Source organism: Erpetoichthys calabaricus, chromosome 5 (genome assembly GCF_900747795.2).
Source record: "Erpetoichthys calabaricus chromosome 5, fErpCal1.3, whole genome shotgun sequence".
NCBI classification, from domain to species: Eukaryota; Metazoa; Chordata; class Cladistia; order Polypteriformes; family Polypteridae; genus Erpetoichthys; species Erpetoichthys calabaricus.
In genome coordinates, this window is record NC_041398.2 from 229,793,164 (window position 1) to 229,812,035 (window position 18,872).

General features: G+C 40.9%; 1 protein-coding gene across 1 annotated transcript in view; it reads right to left on the minus strand.

Moving 5' to 3' along the window:
* The window catches only part of slc45a2 (solute carrier family 45 member 2), a 75,105-nt gene extending 67,308 nt beyond the window's left edge, over window positions 1-7,797 (minus strand). Inside the window, exon 1 of the mRNA XM_028803036.2 lies at window positions 7,184-7,797. Within this exon, the coding sequence (XP_028658869.1) occupies window positions 7,184-7,634 (451 nt within the window). The 5' untranslated portion in view covers window positions 7,635-7,797. The remainder of the gene's footprint in view (window positions 1-7,183) is intronic.
* Window positions 7,798-18,872: the final 11,075 nt, after the last annotated feature.

Consider the following 18,872-nt stretch of genomic DNA (forward strand, 5'->3'; position numbering starts at 1 on the left):
AAATAACCTTTACAGAATAAATATGCAACAGTAAGCTACTAAAATATAAAATTTATACATACAGTGTAACCATGCAAGTTAAAACACCTGCATATGGCATGTAAATGTGAAACCTGTATATGCCATTGTTGTATGTATAAAGCTAAAGTCAACCATGATTCAGTGTAAACTGCTTTGATCTAAACCCTTCAAAACTTTGTAATGGTATAAAATTAAAGATCAAAGAGTTATATACAAATTTGATCAAAACTACCATTTTTACAAGATGTGTCACAGATGGAATTATATTTACACCCAAAATTAGTATTATTCCTAATAAGTACCTGTTCTGATTCCAAAGAATGCAGTTTCATATAAAACTGCGTTTTGCAGTGACCATCAACAAAATCCAAGGTCAATCAGTGGGAAAAGCAAAAGTTGATTTTACTCTTGGCCAAATGTACGAAGCATATTTAAGAGTAATCTGTTCTAATGAACTAATAATATTAGAGATGTGGTGGACAAGGGCCCCAGCCGGGACACCTATATAGTGGAAGAACTGGGGGAGAGAGCATATTCAGGGCATTAACCTCATCCGGAGCGCCAGATGGCAGCCCCCCTGGACTGCAGCAGTGTCTCAGACTCCCACAGGGCTCCATGGGAGCTGGAGTTTGGAGCAGCCCTATTGGGTACTGTGGGCACCTACCGCCAGGAGGTGCTGCTGGCACTGCTGAGTCCTGTGGGGCAGCACTTCCGCCACATCCAGAAATACTGCTAGAAGAAGGCTATGGGTCAGGTACAAGGAAAGATCACTCACTGGACAAGGTGCTAGTCCAGTGCAGGGTGAACACACACTCACATACAAAAACTATGACCAAGTTAGCAACGCCGATCCACTTAACCTGTATGTCTTTATATCGTGTCCTATGAGAAATTCTTAAGGATTAAGTTCATTAAACTTTAATATCAAGAGTACTTGTCATGTCATTTTCTAACCTGCTTAAAACAGACCAGGGTCGAGGGGCGTGCTGGAGCCTATCCCAGTTAGCATTTTGCACAAGGCAGGAACAAACCCTGGACAGGGTGCCAGTCTATCATTGGACAAAAAACACACATAAACCAATGGGCCCATTTGGCATCACCAATTCAAGTAACCTGTATGTCTTTGGACTGCATCCTATGAAAAATGTATAAACAGTAAGTTCATTAAACTTTAATATCATTAAGAGTATGTCACATCATTTTCCAAGCTGCTTAATCTAGACCAGGATCACTTTGCTAGAGCCTATCCCTGTTAGCATGGGACGCAAAGCAGGAACAAACCCTGGACAGGGCACCAGTCCATTGCAGGGCAAACACACACATTAGGGCCAATTTAGCTTCCCCAGTTCTCCTAACCTGCATGCCAATGAGAGATTTATAAACAGTTAGTTCATTAAACTTTAATATCATTAAGAGTACATTCACTGATTTTTTTTCATTAGCATGATCGTTTATGACGTAACATGTTTTAACCTGTTAAAAGGTGCCCATCATTTGTGAATACCCTTCATGTAGTTACAAAAATATTCCCTTCGTTTGCAGATGGCACACAATAATGCACATGACAGCCGGAAATGATTATTCATGCGAGTAATTCAAAATACTTTAGTACAACTATAACCTGTGCTAGTTAGTTACATGGCTCGGCAACATAATTCACTTGTACAAGTGATACAAACTTTTTTTTACAATACATCAGTGTTCCATTTTTTGTGTATTTAGGTCACGGGTGTTGAACTCCGGGCCTGGAGGGCCACAGTGGCTGCTGGTTTGCATTCTAACCATTTTCCTAATCAGTGACCAGTTTTCACTGTTAATTAACTTGTTTTCCCTTCATTTTAATAGCCCTGTTTTTAAGGATTCAGTCCTCTGAATTGATTCATTTCTTCATTAAATGGCAGCCAAACAGAAATGAGATGTGAAACGAGCCAACAGATGACCAGCTAAACTGGGGCTTCAAACTCCAAACAATCTCTTAATGAGAAGCCAATTCTGGCTGTTAATTAAACCAATTATTTAATTCCACAGCTTGTTGCTGCTCTCATTCTGCCACAGCAGACATTTCCAAAACTGTTCATTTTCTGTTTTTTCTAAGAACACTGTCGAGATGTTTTGGTGACCTCGGAGATCAACCTTACAGAGACCCTCACCTTTCTTTATGTTCAGATAATGTGGTTAGCTGGTGATGTGGCAGCTTGTTTTGTGTCTCATTATTGTTTGGCTCCACATTAAGGAAAAAGAAAGAACTAAAGGGTCTGAGTCAAGTTAATTAAAACAAAGGCAAAAGAAGTTAATTAGCAGCAAAAACTGGTCACTAATGAAGAAGATGGTTAGAATGAAAACCTGCAGCCACTGTGGCCCTCCAGGACTGGAGTTCGACACCCCTGATTTAGGTTAATGGATGAGGTGAGAGAGGACATGCAGGTGGTAGGTGTGACAGAGAAAAATGCAGAGCGAACTTTAGTCTCTGGTGCTACCACTGTGCCTCAGTGCCACCACTGATTTCCATTCTGTCATAATAAATTTAGAAACTAGGAAATAACTTGATTGATTAATACAGGATTCCAGTATTAAGACATTCATGACCTACAGCCACTGTGCTTCTCCAGACTGACCTTACACACCACAGCACCCTTCGGATGTCAGGATTTCTATTTCCATTTTCTCATATCCTGAACATTTCATGCAAGAGCGGCGTTTGGGGGTGGCAAGTGGGGCGACCGCCCCAGGCCCCGCTTTTGAGGTATACATGTCCTGTTTGAGCGGATTTGTCAATTTATATACTTCAGTTATATTTTGATAAAGTCTGCGTGTTATCTTGTAAAAATTTAGCTAAATACTGTAATTAGAAAATCTGTTGTATGTTAACATTATTTTTATTAAATTTCAGCGCAAGTTTATAGAGTCCACACATACCAGTAACAGTGTTTGACGTAACCGGCCCCACATGTGGTTGGTCAGCCCTAGGCCCCACACACCCCCTAAGGCTACCTCTGGTTTCATGTCTGCCATTGACACATTTTGCATGCATCTATGCCCTTTTTGTTGATTGTCTTGTGTTTCACTAAAGACTTTATTATTATTTTTTCATTCCTTTTTCTTTCTTGGGGAAAAGCCATGACCTTGTTCTAGCTGATGAAAAGAATTCTTTTCCCATTGCATTTTTTAATCTGCCCTGCATCAGTGAAGTGTAGCAGTTATTTGGGGTGGAGTGGTTTGGGACTGATGGCCATTGGACAGTAGCATTCTCATCCCGCCCCTATCAATACTCATCCTGTTAATTTTCCTAAGTTTATTAAGAACATTCAGATTTCCAGCTAAGCATGGAAACAAATCTAGGACTGGTACCTTCACTTGGAGAGTTCTTTGAAGTTTGTCATCTTAAATTATGAAGATTAGAATCAAATTGTTTTTTTTGTATTTTTCAGTAGTAGTTGGAGATTGTACTCTGTTAGCCATTATGGATGCAATGTGAAGTCAGGCAAAATTACACCTTTTATTGGCTAACCGAACAGATTACTATATGAAAACTTGCATATGTAATTAAATCTTGCCTGAAGAAGAGGCCTTTGCTGCACCGAAAGCTTGCATATTGTAATATGTTCAGTTAGGCAATAAAAGGTGACCGAGAAAGATGCAGAAGACTGGAAAAATGGAAAAGATGATCTGCTGGGACGACCTCTAACGGGAGCTGCCGAACAAACAAGAAGTATGTAAAGACAGTCAGGACAGTTTTAAGCCTCGGCTAGATTCGGCGACCTGAGACAATCTGAGACCCATAAGATGACAACCATGTCAGCCGTATCTCTTTTGACTCCATCCACTTTCCACGCCCCCATCCCCATGTTTGCGGTACACTTTTGTGCTAAATGTACTATTATAGTAAAGGTGGCAAACTGAACGTGAGTGCAAAATATATATACAACATATATACAATATATATATATATACAGTAATCCCTCACTTATCGCGGGAGATAGGTTCCAAGGCCGACCGCGATAACTGAATTTCCGTGAAGTAGGGACACCATATTTATTTAATTATTTAACGTGTATTTGGACGTTTTTAAACCCTCCCTGTATTGTTTACTACCCACCCTTTACTCTATTAATAACAGGGACAACTGCTAAGCAATATGAAATCGATAGATAAGTTTACACTTACTGTATAGCGAAGTACACGTAGCTATATATGACGTGATGATGGTGATGAATATGCTGCGCAGTAAAAATGATGACGATGAAGGTGATAATCCCCTGAATGCAGTAGCAAGAGCACGTTAATGCTGAATGAGTGAGATGAGACTTCCTGGTTAATGCAGCACTCCGTCGCTGAGCCAATCAGCAGCACACAGGAACTTAAGTGTGTGCTCTGATTGGGTAGCTTCTCAGCCATCCGCCAATAGCATCTCTTGTATGAAATCAACTGGGCAAACCAACTGAGGAAGCAAATACCAGAAGTAAAAAGACCCATTGTCCGCAGAAATCTGCGAAGCAGCGAAAAATCCGCGTTATATATTTAGATATGCTTACATATAAAATCCGCGAAGTTGTGAATCCGCGAAAAGTGAACCGCGAAGTAGCGAGGGATTACTGTATATTAATTATAAATAAAAAAACATCACCAGGATAAACTATCGTGCTAATGTAATAAACGTCACTTCGTACTTGCTGCGAGGTCACGAGCCAACCCCAATGGCAGGGCTGTTCTTAGGCATGGGCGAGCAGGGCAGTCACCCGGTGTCCCAAGACAAAAGGGGCCCCATCATTCGAGGGTTTTTTTTTTTTTTTTTTTTTTAAGATCGACGCAAGCTACGTATCTGTACTACGAAGTTTAATGCTAAGTTTACTGCCCTTTCCTGGGGCAGAGATGCTGCAAGAAATAACTGGGGCTTGGGGCTTTCATTATGGCCAGGGCCCTGCACAGGCGGAGCCCTGTTACAACACGCCTCCATAAAAATCAATAAATAGAGTGCTCTCGTCGGAGGAGACCATTCCGTTCCAGACCACGGTTGCAACATGAGCGTGGGCGCAGACTTCTTCCCATGTTTTTCTGTTGCGTATAACACTTTCTTCCCTTTTTCGCCTTGGCATTGGCCTTATCATACTCTGCGTCTTATTCACGTTAGCAGTTTCGCACGTGCCATATTAATATGAAACACAGTTATCCATCCGGTGCTGCTAAAAGAAAGATAAAGGCAGACGATGTAGCCTTGATTGACACACAAAAAGGAGCTTTGCTGAAATTTGTCGAGGCCGAAAAGGTGCATTCTCCTACTGATTCCTTTCAAAACCGACCAGCAGTAAGCAACAAGCAACATTCACGTCACATTCCACAAGAATTCGTTTCTTGAGCTTTATTCTGAAATGTTATTTAGCCCAAGTTTTAATTTGGTAGAAAAAAATGGAAAACTGTATAAAAAACACACTTTTTAATTGTGACAAAAAAAAATAAATAAAATGCTCTAAAATTTATAAAAATATGCACCACTGCACTGCACATTTTGCACACTACATACCTCCACGCGGTGCCCAGTGGAGACAGGTCAAATCTGGCTGAACTGTAGCTAATACTACACGCATTTGGGCCCCCACAGTCTAATTATGCCGAGGGCCCCCAACGTCCTAAGAACGGCCCTGCCAATAGGTATACAAAACCGCTCGGCTAGTAGTGAAGGCTTTAGCTGGGCGACTCAAAAGACTACTTTATACATCGTCGAGCTTCACTTCTCTGGAGTATAAACTCCGCCACAATTATCCATCCATTCCCTTCCGCCACAATTAATGCATCGTTAATATAAAGAGCTGATGACACCCTGCTCTATCTCACTAGCAAAACTACCGTTTCCTTTCCACCCTCCTCGTTTATTAATTGCATAGCTGAAATCACGTTCTGGTTGTTTTATAATGTGTGTTTTATCTACTGTTCGGTATCCTTGAGTGTTTAGAAAGACGCCTACGAATAAATAAAATGAATTACTATTACCCTGCGGTGGGTTGGCACCCTGCCTGGGATTGCTTCCTGCCTTGTGCCCTGTGTTGGCTGGGATTGGCTCCGGCAGACCCCCGTGACCCTGTGTTCGGATTCAGCGGGTTGGAAAATGGATGGATGGATGGATTACTATTACTATAAATATTAAAATTTTGTACGCCAGTAATACTCTGGCACCGCCGAGAGTGGCAGCCTTTTCAGCAGCTCCGTGTACGACTTTATTTTTCTATTTTTATTTTTCTCTTTTTTAATGATCACTCCTATCACTTTATTCTATGTGGATTCGTTCCCCGGACACACTTACTTTTACAACGTGGGCATGGATTTTTTTTGTGTGTGTGAATTTCCCCCTGGGATTAATAAAGTATCTATCTATCTAATACAATACTAATGATATAACACAGAGAGAACCACAAAGAGAGTACTCTACAGAGCTTCTAAACACCCGGCACGTAGTTATTACATATTTTGTCTGTTTATACAAATTATATGATGTATTCGATTCAGAGTCTATAAGAATATGTAGTGTTAAACATAGCTGAGTGCAGCATATAATTTATTCTTCTTCGTCTTCTTCCTTAGCATTTCCCTGTTTATATGGAGTCAACTTTCTGATTACCAGCGCAGATCCTCTGCCACAGAGCCACTACTCCGTTGAGCGCAGCTTATAACTAAAGTAATAAAAAGTGCGGTCTCCTGAATGACACATCGCAAAAATAAAACGTATACTATAAAATACAAAATGTTAAGATTTTTTGTTCAATTTGCTTCTAATAGCGGACACCAAAACAACTGATTCTGAGAGACCTCGAAGTTTAGCTGCATTCACATTTGAGGGGCGTGTAAAATTGGTGTCAGTTCATCAGCGAAACAGGGGAATGGCTCCAGAAGGGGGCATCAATTTATGGACCTCAGACGATCATTATTAATTACTAGTAACGGTCAGACACATAATTAGTTATCCTTTAGCTCCTATGGTTACGCTACTCACCAAAAACGTTCCTGAGAACTTTTCGGTGCAGTGTCATTCTGATAACAGTCATTGCAGGCCACACTATCTTGACGTTAAAGTTAAAGTCTGTCCCGTCACAAAACTTTTGGCACTGAACTGTTAAAACCTTTAAACGGTCGCCCCCCAAATGCACGTTTCCAAGGTAACAAGACAACTTGCCTGAAACGATGGCGTCTCCGTTGAGGTACAGGCTCATCCCGACAAGCATCATTATCCCCAAGGTGATTATGTATGGCCTCCTGCGACCCCAGGGCGACGTGCAGTGATCGCTGGCCGAGCCGATGATGGGTTGCAGCAGGAAGCCCAGCACCGGGCTAATGAGCCACACCAGGCTGTAGAGGCTTCGCGGAAGGCCGACGCTGAGCAGCACTGGGGTGACGAACGCAGCCTCCACGGCGTAGCAAAATTCCCGGCCAAACATAACCATGCTGTGCATGAGCAGCCTACCGGTGGAGCGCCTGGCCGGCTCCTTGGTTAAGGAAGGAGGGGAGTCGTCGTCGTCCTGACCTTCTTCGTGATCCGGCTGCTCAGCCGTCCACAAATCCATGGCAGAAGCGAGGAAGTCCACCTGCGTGAATTCGTCCAGCTCGTCTTTTTGGAGTAGAGTCATGCTGCTTTCTGGGTAAGTTGACGGGACTACCGAAAGAACTGTGGGCGCATGATTTCTTTGAAATCGTCTTGAAAGGTTAGTCGTTGCGATAGGAGGAGTTTTTACTTTTAATAATAATAACAATAAACTTAAAGAGGAGTGAGCACATGTTTTAGAACCCCCCCCCCCCTCCTCCATTCATGTGATAGAGATTTACTGCTACACTTCACTGATGCAGGGCAGATTAGAAAAATGCAATGGGGAAAGAATCCTTTTCATCAGCTAGAACAAGGTCATGGCTTTGCCCCAAGGAAGAAAAAGGAATATAAAAATAAAGAAAGTCTTTAGTCAAACACAAAACAACCAACCAAAGGGCATAGATGCGTGCAAAATGTGTCAGTGGCAGACATGAAATGTTCAGGATATGAGAAAATAAAACTAGAAAACCTGACATCCGAAGGGTGCTGTGGTGTGTAAGTTCAGTCTGGAGAAGCACAGTGGCTGCAGGTCATAAATGTCTAAATTACTGGAATCCTGTTTTAGTCAATCAAGTTATTTCCTAATTTCTAAATTTATTACAACAGAATGGAAATTAGTGGTGGCGCAATGGTAGCATCAGAGACTAAGGTTCTTGTCCTGGTCCTCCCTGCAAGGAGTTTGCATGTTCTACTTGTGTCTGGTTTCCTCCTATTGTCCAAAGACATGTAGGTTAGGTGGACTGGTGACAGGGCCAGATTAAGACCTTTAGAGGCCCTAAGCGCTTGAAAGCCCCATTAATATCTAATTTAAAATATATGCAATAATAAACCGTTGTCATTCACGTGAGCATGGGTGGCAGCTAAAGGGTTTGAATGACTGCTGGCAGAAGTCACAGGATGATCTCTGAAGTGTCCAGGGCTCTACTGTCTGCTGAGATTCAGCCAAATGCTGCACAACTGATAGGACGACACTTCACAGTACAGATGGACAATGAGCCAGAACACACTGGGACAGCAAACCAAGTGCAGTGGAATATTCTTCAATGGCCAAGTCCATTAACTGACCTCAACCCAACTGGCCATGCATTTCACTTACTGAAGACAAAACTAAAGGCAGAAAGTCCAATGAACAAGCAGCACCTGAAGACCACTGCAGTAAAGGCCTGGCAAAACATCACTGGAGTGGAAAGCCAGCACTTGGAGAGGGCCAGGGGTTCAGACTTCTGAAGGATTTTCAACTAGGTATTAAAAATGATTGTTATATTTATTATTACTGTATGTTAGTTTGTCCCAAATTTGTCCCCCTGAAAACGGTGGACCATGTATGAAAATGTCTGCCTTTTCTGAACTGCTCATATGATATTTTTGTTAATCCCCTTAAATTAAAGCTGCAAGTCTACACTTCAATCACCTTTCAGTTGCTTTTCTTCAAATCCACTGTGGTGGCACACAGAAGCAAAATTCTGAAAATGGTATCACTGACCAAATACTTACGGACCTGACTGGATTTGTATGTAATGTTTTTCATTTAATGTGGGAGCCCCTTTTGGTGAAACCTGCACCATTTGCAGTTTTGCACCATATGATCCATGATAAACATCTGTGGTGACCCCCTTCCCCTTCATGCCCTAAGCACATGCTTAGTTTGCTTAATGTTGAAACCAGCCCTGACTGGTGATACTAAATTGACCCTAGTGTGTGTGTGTGTGTTCACCCTGTGATGGACTGGCACCGTGTCCAGGGTTTGTTCCTGCCTTGCATGCTATGCTACCTGGGATAGACTCTAGGCCCCATATCTTCATCTTGCTTTTTAAGATTTTGAAGGGGTAGCACAGTGACACAGGGATTAGTGTTGCTACCTCACAAATCTATGAGGCTGGGTTCAGATCCTACACTATAAGTGTTCTGAGTAGTTTGCAAGGTATCGTCACATTTTATTATTTTGGTTATTTATTAGTTACTGCAGCTTGTAACTCCTTAAGAGTTATCATAGGTCTCTCTGTGATGGTGAGTGTAGTTTTCTATGCAGTGGTGGGCTGGTAACATCACTACAAGAAATGCCTACTGAATTAACAAGCTAATTAAAATAGCACGCTCAGTTATTTGAAACTCTGGACCCCCTGGAGGTTAGTAGCAAAGGAAAGAATTAATACAAAACTGAGTACCATTTTGAACATTGCTGCACATCCGCTCTCAGACACACTGACACTGAGGTTTTCCAGTCAACAAATTATTCAGCTGAAGTGTGTCAAGAAACCCTACTGGGGCTCTTTTGTACCAATAGCAACACTAAGGGGCGTATTGCCACCTCAAAACGACACACACAGGCATAGGACACAAGTTCAAAGCACACGTGATTTTATTTTTCTTCTTCACTTGTGGGCAACATCCCCCACAAGCCACAACACAGCCCCAAAGCACAATGCAATAATAATAATAATAAATAATAATACATTTTATTTATTTGTAGGCGCCTTTCGAAACACTCAAGGACACTGAACAATAGACAAAACAGAGATTATAAACAAAAGTAAAATACAAAAGTTAAAATCAGAGAGAGCAATTGTAATCAATGAGAAAAAGCAGACTTAAACAGATGAGTTTTAAGTTTATATTTGAAAAGTGAGAATGATTCAATAGTTCTAAGCTCAGATGGTAGTGAGTTCCAGAGCTGGGGAGCAGAGCAACTGAATGTTCTGCTCCCCATGGTGGTAAGACGGACGAAGGGGACAGTCAAGTGGATGGCGGAAGAGGATCTAAGGGTATGGGAGGGAATGGCAACATGGAGGAGGTCAGACAGATATGGAGGGCGAGGTTGTGGAGAGCCTTAAAAGTTAGGAAAATTTTGAATTGAATGTGGAACTTAATTGGAAGCCAGTGAAGCTGCTGCAAAACGGGAGTGATATGGTGAATAGAGGGGGTTCTAGTAATGATGCGGGCAGCTGAATTCTGGACCAGTTGAAGCTTATAAAGAGATTTGCGAGAAAGACCAAAGAAAAGGGAATTGCAATAATCCAGATGAGAAGTGACGAGGCTATGAACGAGGATAGCAGTGGTGTGGGGAGTGAGGGAGGGGCGAATACGATTAATGTTACGCAATTGGAAATATGCAGACCGGGAGATGTTATTGATGTGGAACTGAAAGGATAAAGTACTGTCAAGGATGACACCCAGACTCTTAACCTGTGGGAGACAGAGGAATAATTAATAACAAATGAAAAATGATCAGTTTTGGATAACGTTGATTTTGTACCAATGAGGAGAACCTCAGTTTTGTCACTATTTAATTTAAGAAAATTTGAAGAAAACCAGGATTTGATTTCTGCTATGCAATCAATAAGTGAGGAGGGTGGAAAGGAAGCAGTAGGTTTGCTAGTGAGATAGAGCTGGGTGTCATCAGCGTAACAATGGAAGCTAATGTTATATTTACGTAAGATATTACTAAGGGGAAGGAGATAAATAATGAAAAGCAGGGGCCCCAGGACAGAGCCCACCTGAAGTAACAGTGGTGGGTTGGGATGTGAAAGTTTTAAGTTGAACAAACTGAGTGTGGCCTGAGAGGTAGGATCTGAACCAATCTAGTGGAGTGTGGGTAATGCCAATCGAAGATAATCTGTTAAGAAGAGTAGTGTGACAAATTGTATCAAAGGCCGCACTCAGATCAAGAAGGATGAGAATAGGAATTAAACCAGAATCAGCTGCCATAAGGAGGTCATTTCATTTTTATACAGTAAGTGCCGTTTCTGTACTGTGGAGGGGACAAAAACCAGATGAACTGTTCATACAGATTATTTTGAGATAAATGAGAATGAAGTTGAATAGCCACTATTTTTCAAGAATTTTGGAAATGAATGGTAGATTAGAAATAGGATGAAAATTACTGAAATTAGTCAGATCGGCACCAGGTTTTTTCAGTATTGGGGTTATTGCAGCAGTTTTAAAAGATGAACAGTACCAGTAGTGAGAGAAGAGTGGATTATAGCAGAGATAAGAGGGACCAGAGAGGGGAGGCAGGCTTTGACCAGAACTGTAGGGAGGGGGTCCAGTTCACAGGTGGATGGCTTAGACTTACAGACAAGATCTGAGATTTCTGATAAAGTAGGAAGCTGAAAAGAGGAAAATGAGTGAGTTGGTGGGTGAAATTCAAATGAAGTACTGGAGGAATCTGTTCAGAGAGACTGATGAATCTTCTGGATTTTTTCATTAAAAAAGGACAGCAGGGAATTGCAAAATTCATTTGAGTAAAGGCAATATAATATAGTCCTTTTTCCTTTCTTTTCTCTTCCTTCTCTTCTCCTCCACACCTCCCAGCAAACTTCGTCTCCCGACTCTGGCTCACCAAGTAGTGTCTGATGGCCCCTTTTTATAAGGCACCCAGAAGTGTTCCAGGTGCTTGGTGATGTACTTCAGGCAGCACCCCCTAGTGGCGAACATGGACTCCAACAGGTTTGTATCAAACTCCAACTCCAATGGAGCCCTGCAGGAGTCTAAAGCACCGCTGTCATCCAGGGTGGCTGCCTCCTAGCGTTCCAGAGGAGGTAATGTTCTGGCCACATCTCCTCCCCTGCTCCTTCCGGCAAGGACCTCGGCCGTCCACGACAATATATACGTGCATACATACATACAAAGGATGTTTAAAAAATTAAAAGAATTTCAAAAAAAAAATTACATCACTTTTACAGTACATTACAGTTTATTTTTGCATAGCCCAAAATCACACAGGAAGTGCCACAATGGGCTTTAACAGGCCCTGCCTCTTGACAGCCCCCCAGCCTTGACTCTCTAAGAAGACAAGGAAACACTCCCAAAAAAGCCTAGTAGGGAAAAAAATGGAAGAAACCTTGGGAAAGGTAGTTCAAAGAGAGACCCCTTTCCAGGTAGGTTGGGTGTGCAGTGGGTATCAAAAGAAGGGGGTCAATACAATACAATACAATACAATACAATACACAGAACAGAACAAATCCTCAATAAAAAATAAAAAAACATTTTTAGAAGTACGGAGCAGAATTTAACAGTAGATGATATCACATAATAAGATTTAGATAATTTTAGACTCCTGGAGACCTCATCCATCAAGCTGCCTCCCCCATTTGGCCATTCCACGGCTGAAACAGTGTTGGGCCAGCCAATCCGATTTTTCTCACGATTCCTGCGATCCTCCATCAGGGATGACTTTACCTTAGGCAGGCAGAACAACTTGGCAGGTGGGCCGTGGCACCAAGTGCCACATTTGAGTACCGAGAAGAGAAACAGAATAGGTGAGGGTTAGTATCCAATTATAACTGTCATGTTACTTATGTTTAAGTGCTAATGACTAACAACAGAGATGCAGTCTGTACAGTTAATCAGCAGCTCTAGTCAGGGTGTGCTAAACTGAAGTAGTGAGTCTTCAGCTGGGATTTAAAAGCTGAGACCAAAGGGGCATCTCTTATAGTAGCAGGCAGACCATTCCACAGTTTAGGGGCCCGGTAACTAAAAGCTCGACCTCCCATTGTTATTTTATTAATCCTTGGAACCATAAGCAGACTGGCATCTTGAGATCTTAATGTGCGCTCTGGTTTGTAAGTCATGATAAGTTCAGACAAGTAAGCTGGACCTCGGCCATTTAATGCTTTATATGTTAAAAGGAGGATTTTGAAATCTGCCCTAAACTTAACCGGGAGCCAGTGTAAGGATTTAAGAACTGGAGTTATGTGTTCGTATTTTCTTGTTCTTGTAAAAATTCTTGCAGCAGCATTTTGGATTAACTGGAGGCTGTATAAAGAACAGTTTGAACATCCAGTGAACACAGCATTGCAGTAGTCAATCCTACTAGAGATAAATGCATGAATTAATTTCTCAGAATCCTGTTTATTTAGAAAGCGTCTTAATTTCCTAACATTTTTAAGATGGAAGAAACATGTTTTGGACAACTTTGTAATATGCACTTTAAATGACATGCTAGAGTCAAAGATAACTCCTAGATTGCTGGCTGATTCAGTAAAATTAATTGGGATTCCAACTGAGTTAAAAGATGACAATATATTGTTATGATCAGCGTCATTCCCTCCAACAATTAACATCTCTGTTTTATCTGTATTTAAAGACAAGTAGTTCTCATTCATCCACTCCTTTAATTTGTTAACACAGCTAATTAAAGACAAAATTAATTTTTTTTCTACATAGTCACCTTGCAATGCAATTTTTCCAGCGTCATACCAACTTTTTAATGCCCAATTACTACTACTCCTGCCTTCACCGTTTCCTATGAAAATATAAAAGTGCGGAAACTTTTTGAACGTCCGTCATGTATATATACAAGGCAAAGTGTATATTAGGCCTGGGAAAGTTAACGTTTTCATTTTTGCGATTTGTGTGTCCCATTTAACATGTTAAAAAATATTGTTGCATCCAGGACCGGTAACAAGGCAAATGCCACAGGTAGTACTTTGGTCAGGGCAGCATTTTCATGTGTTTTTTTTTTTTTTTTAAACATTACGAAACAATAATACAAATAAGTTAGTGTGTACCTAAAGAATTACTTAAACTACCAGTACCATATTTATATGCCACCTTTAAAAATTTTATGAAATCAAATTTTCATTTAAAGGTTTAACATTTCATATTATGCAGTTTACAGCAATAAGCCAAATGTCAATACGTAGGATTTTTGCTCATTTTCTAGATTTATACATACTGACATAGATGCAGGGGAGTGGGACAAAAGGGGTGGAAAGGGGGGATTTATGGTGGCAGTCCTGGTGCAATGCTAGAGAAACGTTGCGAAGATAAAAAATCACCTTTTATCATTTCATGTTGCTGTAAGAAGATCAAATCAAAGACATACACACAAATGCTAAATAAGTGATGTTTGAGTGGCAGTAAAAATAAAATAAGTTTCTGGTACCCCTGTATTTAGCTTTCCAGTCTGCCAGCCAGCTTACAGTGCTGACTGCTCCAATATAATGACAAAAGTGTAATGATTATCCCTGCCCATGATTCCAGTTTGCAGTATCTTTGCTAATTTATGCAAAGATGCAACATAACCATCCAAGTAAAGCACTGTGTCAGTTTTTAAGTGAGATAGCAGCTACAGAGATCTTTTTTAGTGTGCTAGGAGCAAAGGTGTAGGTGAAGCGGTGTCTTCCAACTGTTTTTTGGTGGTGACACACTTTATATAACCCAAAAAAAAAACCCAAGGCACACCACTATTCCACCAACCACAAAAGCATTAAATCTCTTAGACGTGCTCAGCTGTCCAAAAGGGCAGGAACAGGGGCTGGGAGCGGCAAAAAAATGCAACACGGAGATCGCCTTTTGCAGACACAGCACTCAGTGAGCACTTTGGATGCATTTTCCAGCTGTTTCATCCCTTTGCCCGGTCATACGAGCTGTCATCTTTCTGTCTCAATCCACTGACACTGGGTCAGATGCAACTCGTATGCCCACTGTCCCTCGGCTCTGTGAAAGTCGATGGCGAACATGCATCCACATAGATAGACCCCCAACATTTCTCCTGTCTGCTAAAGTGCTTTCCAAGCAATGTGTCTGCACAACAGCCATCATAGAGCTGCTTTTATGTCGGCCTCTCCAGGTAGTCCTGTCCTCCTCAGACAGATCTCGATCACTTGAGGAGCATGTCTGTATCAGGTCTGGACCCAGTGCCACTACACTGTTATTTCCACGGAGCACCAGTTGAAAAATGCTTGTGTAGAGGATAATCATCCAGTCTTTGACGGTGATGAACAATTGAGGATAGTAATTATGGAGTTTTAGCACAAGTTTTAATGTATGCCCATTTAAGAGATGCTTATTCTTTCAATTAACTCAGTCTTCAGCAGTGCATTCACAGTCAGGTCTCACAGAACACCTCATTTCGATCGTTTCATTTTTACTTTGACACATCTGTGTCTCATATGCCATGCCAATTTGATAATTAATACATTGGCCCTGGTTGTTTTTATTGCCTTCTTTTCAACTTGACTTTATAGGAAGTCATTCAAATTCAGGTCGTACTTACTCAAGTAGTATTTTATTAAAAGTCAGTTTTAAGGTAATTGTTTAAATTTAAACTATGCCATTAATTTTTTTTATTCCTTTGTGTTGATTCTGTATTTGTGATTTAGTGTGTATTTGCTGCATGTTTTATGTATTACTGTTATAATGACATGTTTTAATGTTAGATGTGATTAGTTGAGATTAATTACATACATTTATGCAATTAATATTTAATTTTTTTAATTGATTCCCAGTCCTTACATAAGTAAATAAAAAAATATTTATTTATTTATTTAGAGTCTCTGTAAAAAGCCAAATATTCTATCCATCCATCCATTATCCAACCCACTAAATTGGAACACAGGGTCACGGGGGTCTGCTGGAGCCAATCCCAGCCAACACAGGGCACAAGGCAGGAACCAACCCCGGGCAGGGTGCCAACCCACCGCAGGCCAAATATTCCCCTAGTGACAAATAAAGTTCTATGTATCTATGACCTTAGAATGGTAAAGCTTTTGAAATGAGGACTTCAAAGGTGCTCCCACAAAGTGTATCAACTCAAGGACCTTCGTCCTTCTTTATTGTTGTGTGTTTTTTGAAAACATCAGAGACGTTGTTGTAAGGATGTCTCTGTTTTGAATTCGAGCAACCAGGTATGGACTAGTAATACCAGCAAGATGTTTCAGCCATTGCTAAGCAATAGACTAGAAATGCAGATACACTGCTTCATTGAATTAATGTTTAAGTGGCTTTTGAAGATGCACCTTTTTGTTACTTTGGTAGAGCTTACCTTCTTCTACAGGATAGCTGCTGTTATAATAACAAAGAACTCAGGATATTGTTTTATTTTCTTAATTTATTTGGAGGTATAATTATGTAGCAGTAGTATAGATAATTTCTAATATATTTCCCCTTGGGATTAATAAAATCTATCTATCTATCTATCTATCTATCTATCTATCTATCTATCTATCTATCTATCTATCTATCTATCTATCTATCTATCTATCTATCTATCTATCTATCTATCTATCTATCTATCTATCTATCTATCTATCTATCCCCTGTTGTTCATTTTTTTAGTTTACTCTCTGTCACCCTCTAATCATTCTTGTATTATAATTTGCTGAACTCTTTAGTTGGTGCTGTATGGGTGTGTGCATAAGATACGCTCTGATGGACTGTTGTCTCATATCTGACTTTTGTCTGATACTGTTTAGATTGACTTCATTCCCAGTTACACCTCTGAATTGAGTTAAGTGGGGTTGAAGATGGATGGATAAATATTAGGCTTCCTTAGTGAGGTAGGATGAACTATTTTCACTAGGAACATATGCATGTTTTTAATAAAGATTTTCCTAAAATTGTAAGATTGCATGCTTGTGTATTATAAGATTGCTTTTCTCTATGCCACAGAATTCTATTTATAATTTATAGCCCAGTTAAATATCTGATACACATTTTCATGCTGTTAATATTTAATGTCATTCAAATTATTATTCTTCTATATGTGAGTTAGTAAAGAAATTCACATTATTGTACTGCGTTACATAGAAAAGTAAACTTAAACTAAGAACTGCTCATGACTGGCAGTTAGGATGAAGAAATTGGATTGTCTGTATTATTTTTTTTTGTCTTTTTATGTCACTTCACTTGCTACTAACAGTCTGTCCAGTACTTTTTTTCTTCAGACTATCTACTGTATCAACCTCTCATGCCATTTTTTTGAGTAGAATATAATAATTATCCTTGAGTATGATAAAACAAAAATTATCACTTGCAGGTGTTCTAAAAAGCAAAATTACTCTTGTACTCAAATATATGTTTTCACATGCAATTTGAGTAAATTATAAAATGGACACACTTAATTGCCATATTGGTTACATTGATTAATTTGAGAGCCATTAAAATAAACTGCTCAAAAAATTAAAGGAACACTTTTAAAACATATCAGATCTCAAAGAAAAAAAAACTTTGCTGGATATCTCTACTGATATGGACTGGGTAATGTGTTAGGAACGAAAGGATGCCACATCATTTGATGGAAATGAAAATTATCAATCTACAGAGGGCTGAATTCAAAGACACCCCAAAAATCAAAGTGAAAAAATGATGCGGCAGGCTAGTCCATTTTGCCAAAATTTAATTGCAGCAACTCCAAATCATACTCAGTAGTTTGTATGGCCCCCACATGCTTGTATGCATGCCTGCTCCTAATGAGACAACGGATGGTATCCTGGGAGATCTCCTCTCAGATCTGGACCAGGGCATCACTGAGCTCCTGGAAAGTCTGAGGTGCAACCTGGCGGCGTCGGATGGACCGAAACATAATGTCGCACCCAGAGGTGTTCTATTGGATTGAGGTAAGACGAGCATGGGGGCCAGTCAATGGTATCAATTCCTTCATACTCTCGCCACATGAGGCCAGGCATTGTTGTGCACCAGGAGAACCCAGAACAGACTGCACCAGCATAGGGTCTGACAATTTGTCCAAGGATTTTACCCCGATATCTAATGGCAGTCAAGGTGCTGTTGTCTAGTCTGTAGAGGTCTGTGTTTCCCTCCATGGATATGCCTCCCCAGACCATCACTGACCCACCACCAAACTGGTCATGCTGAACGATGTTACAGGCAGCATAACGTTCTCTACGGCTTCTCCAGACCCTTTTCACTTCTGTCACATGTGCTCAGGGTGGACCTGCTCTCATCTGTGAAAAGCATAGGGCGCCAGTGGTGGACCTGCCAATTCTGGTATTCTATGGCAAATGCCAATCGAGCTCCATGAGGACGTCGGGCCATCAAGCTACCCTCATGAAGTCTGTTTCTGATTGTTTGTTTGTTTCTGATTGTTTGGTCAGAGACATTCACACCAGTGGCCTGCCTGCTGGAGGTCATTTTGTAGCTCTAGCAGTGCTCATCCCGTTCCTTCTTGCCTAAAGGACCAGATACCGGTCAGTCCTGCTGATGGGTTAAGGACCTTCTACGGCCCTGTCCAGCTCTCCTAGAGTGACTGCCTGTCTTCTGGAATCTCCTCCATGCCCTTGAGACTGTGCTGCGAGACACAGCAAACCTTTTGGCAATGGCACAATATTGATGTGCCTGCCATCCTGTTGGACTACCTGTGCCACCTCTGTAGGGTCCAGGTATCGCCTCATGCTACCAGTAGTGACACTGACTGTAGCCAAATGCAGAACGAGTGAACAAACAGATGAGGAGGGAAAAATGTCACTGGCCTCCACCTGTTAAACCATTCCTGTTTTGGGGGTCGTCTCATTGTCGCCCCTATAGTGCACCTGTTGTTAAT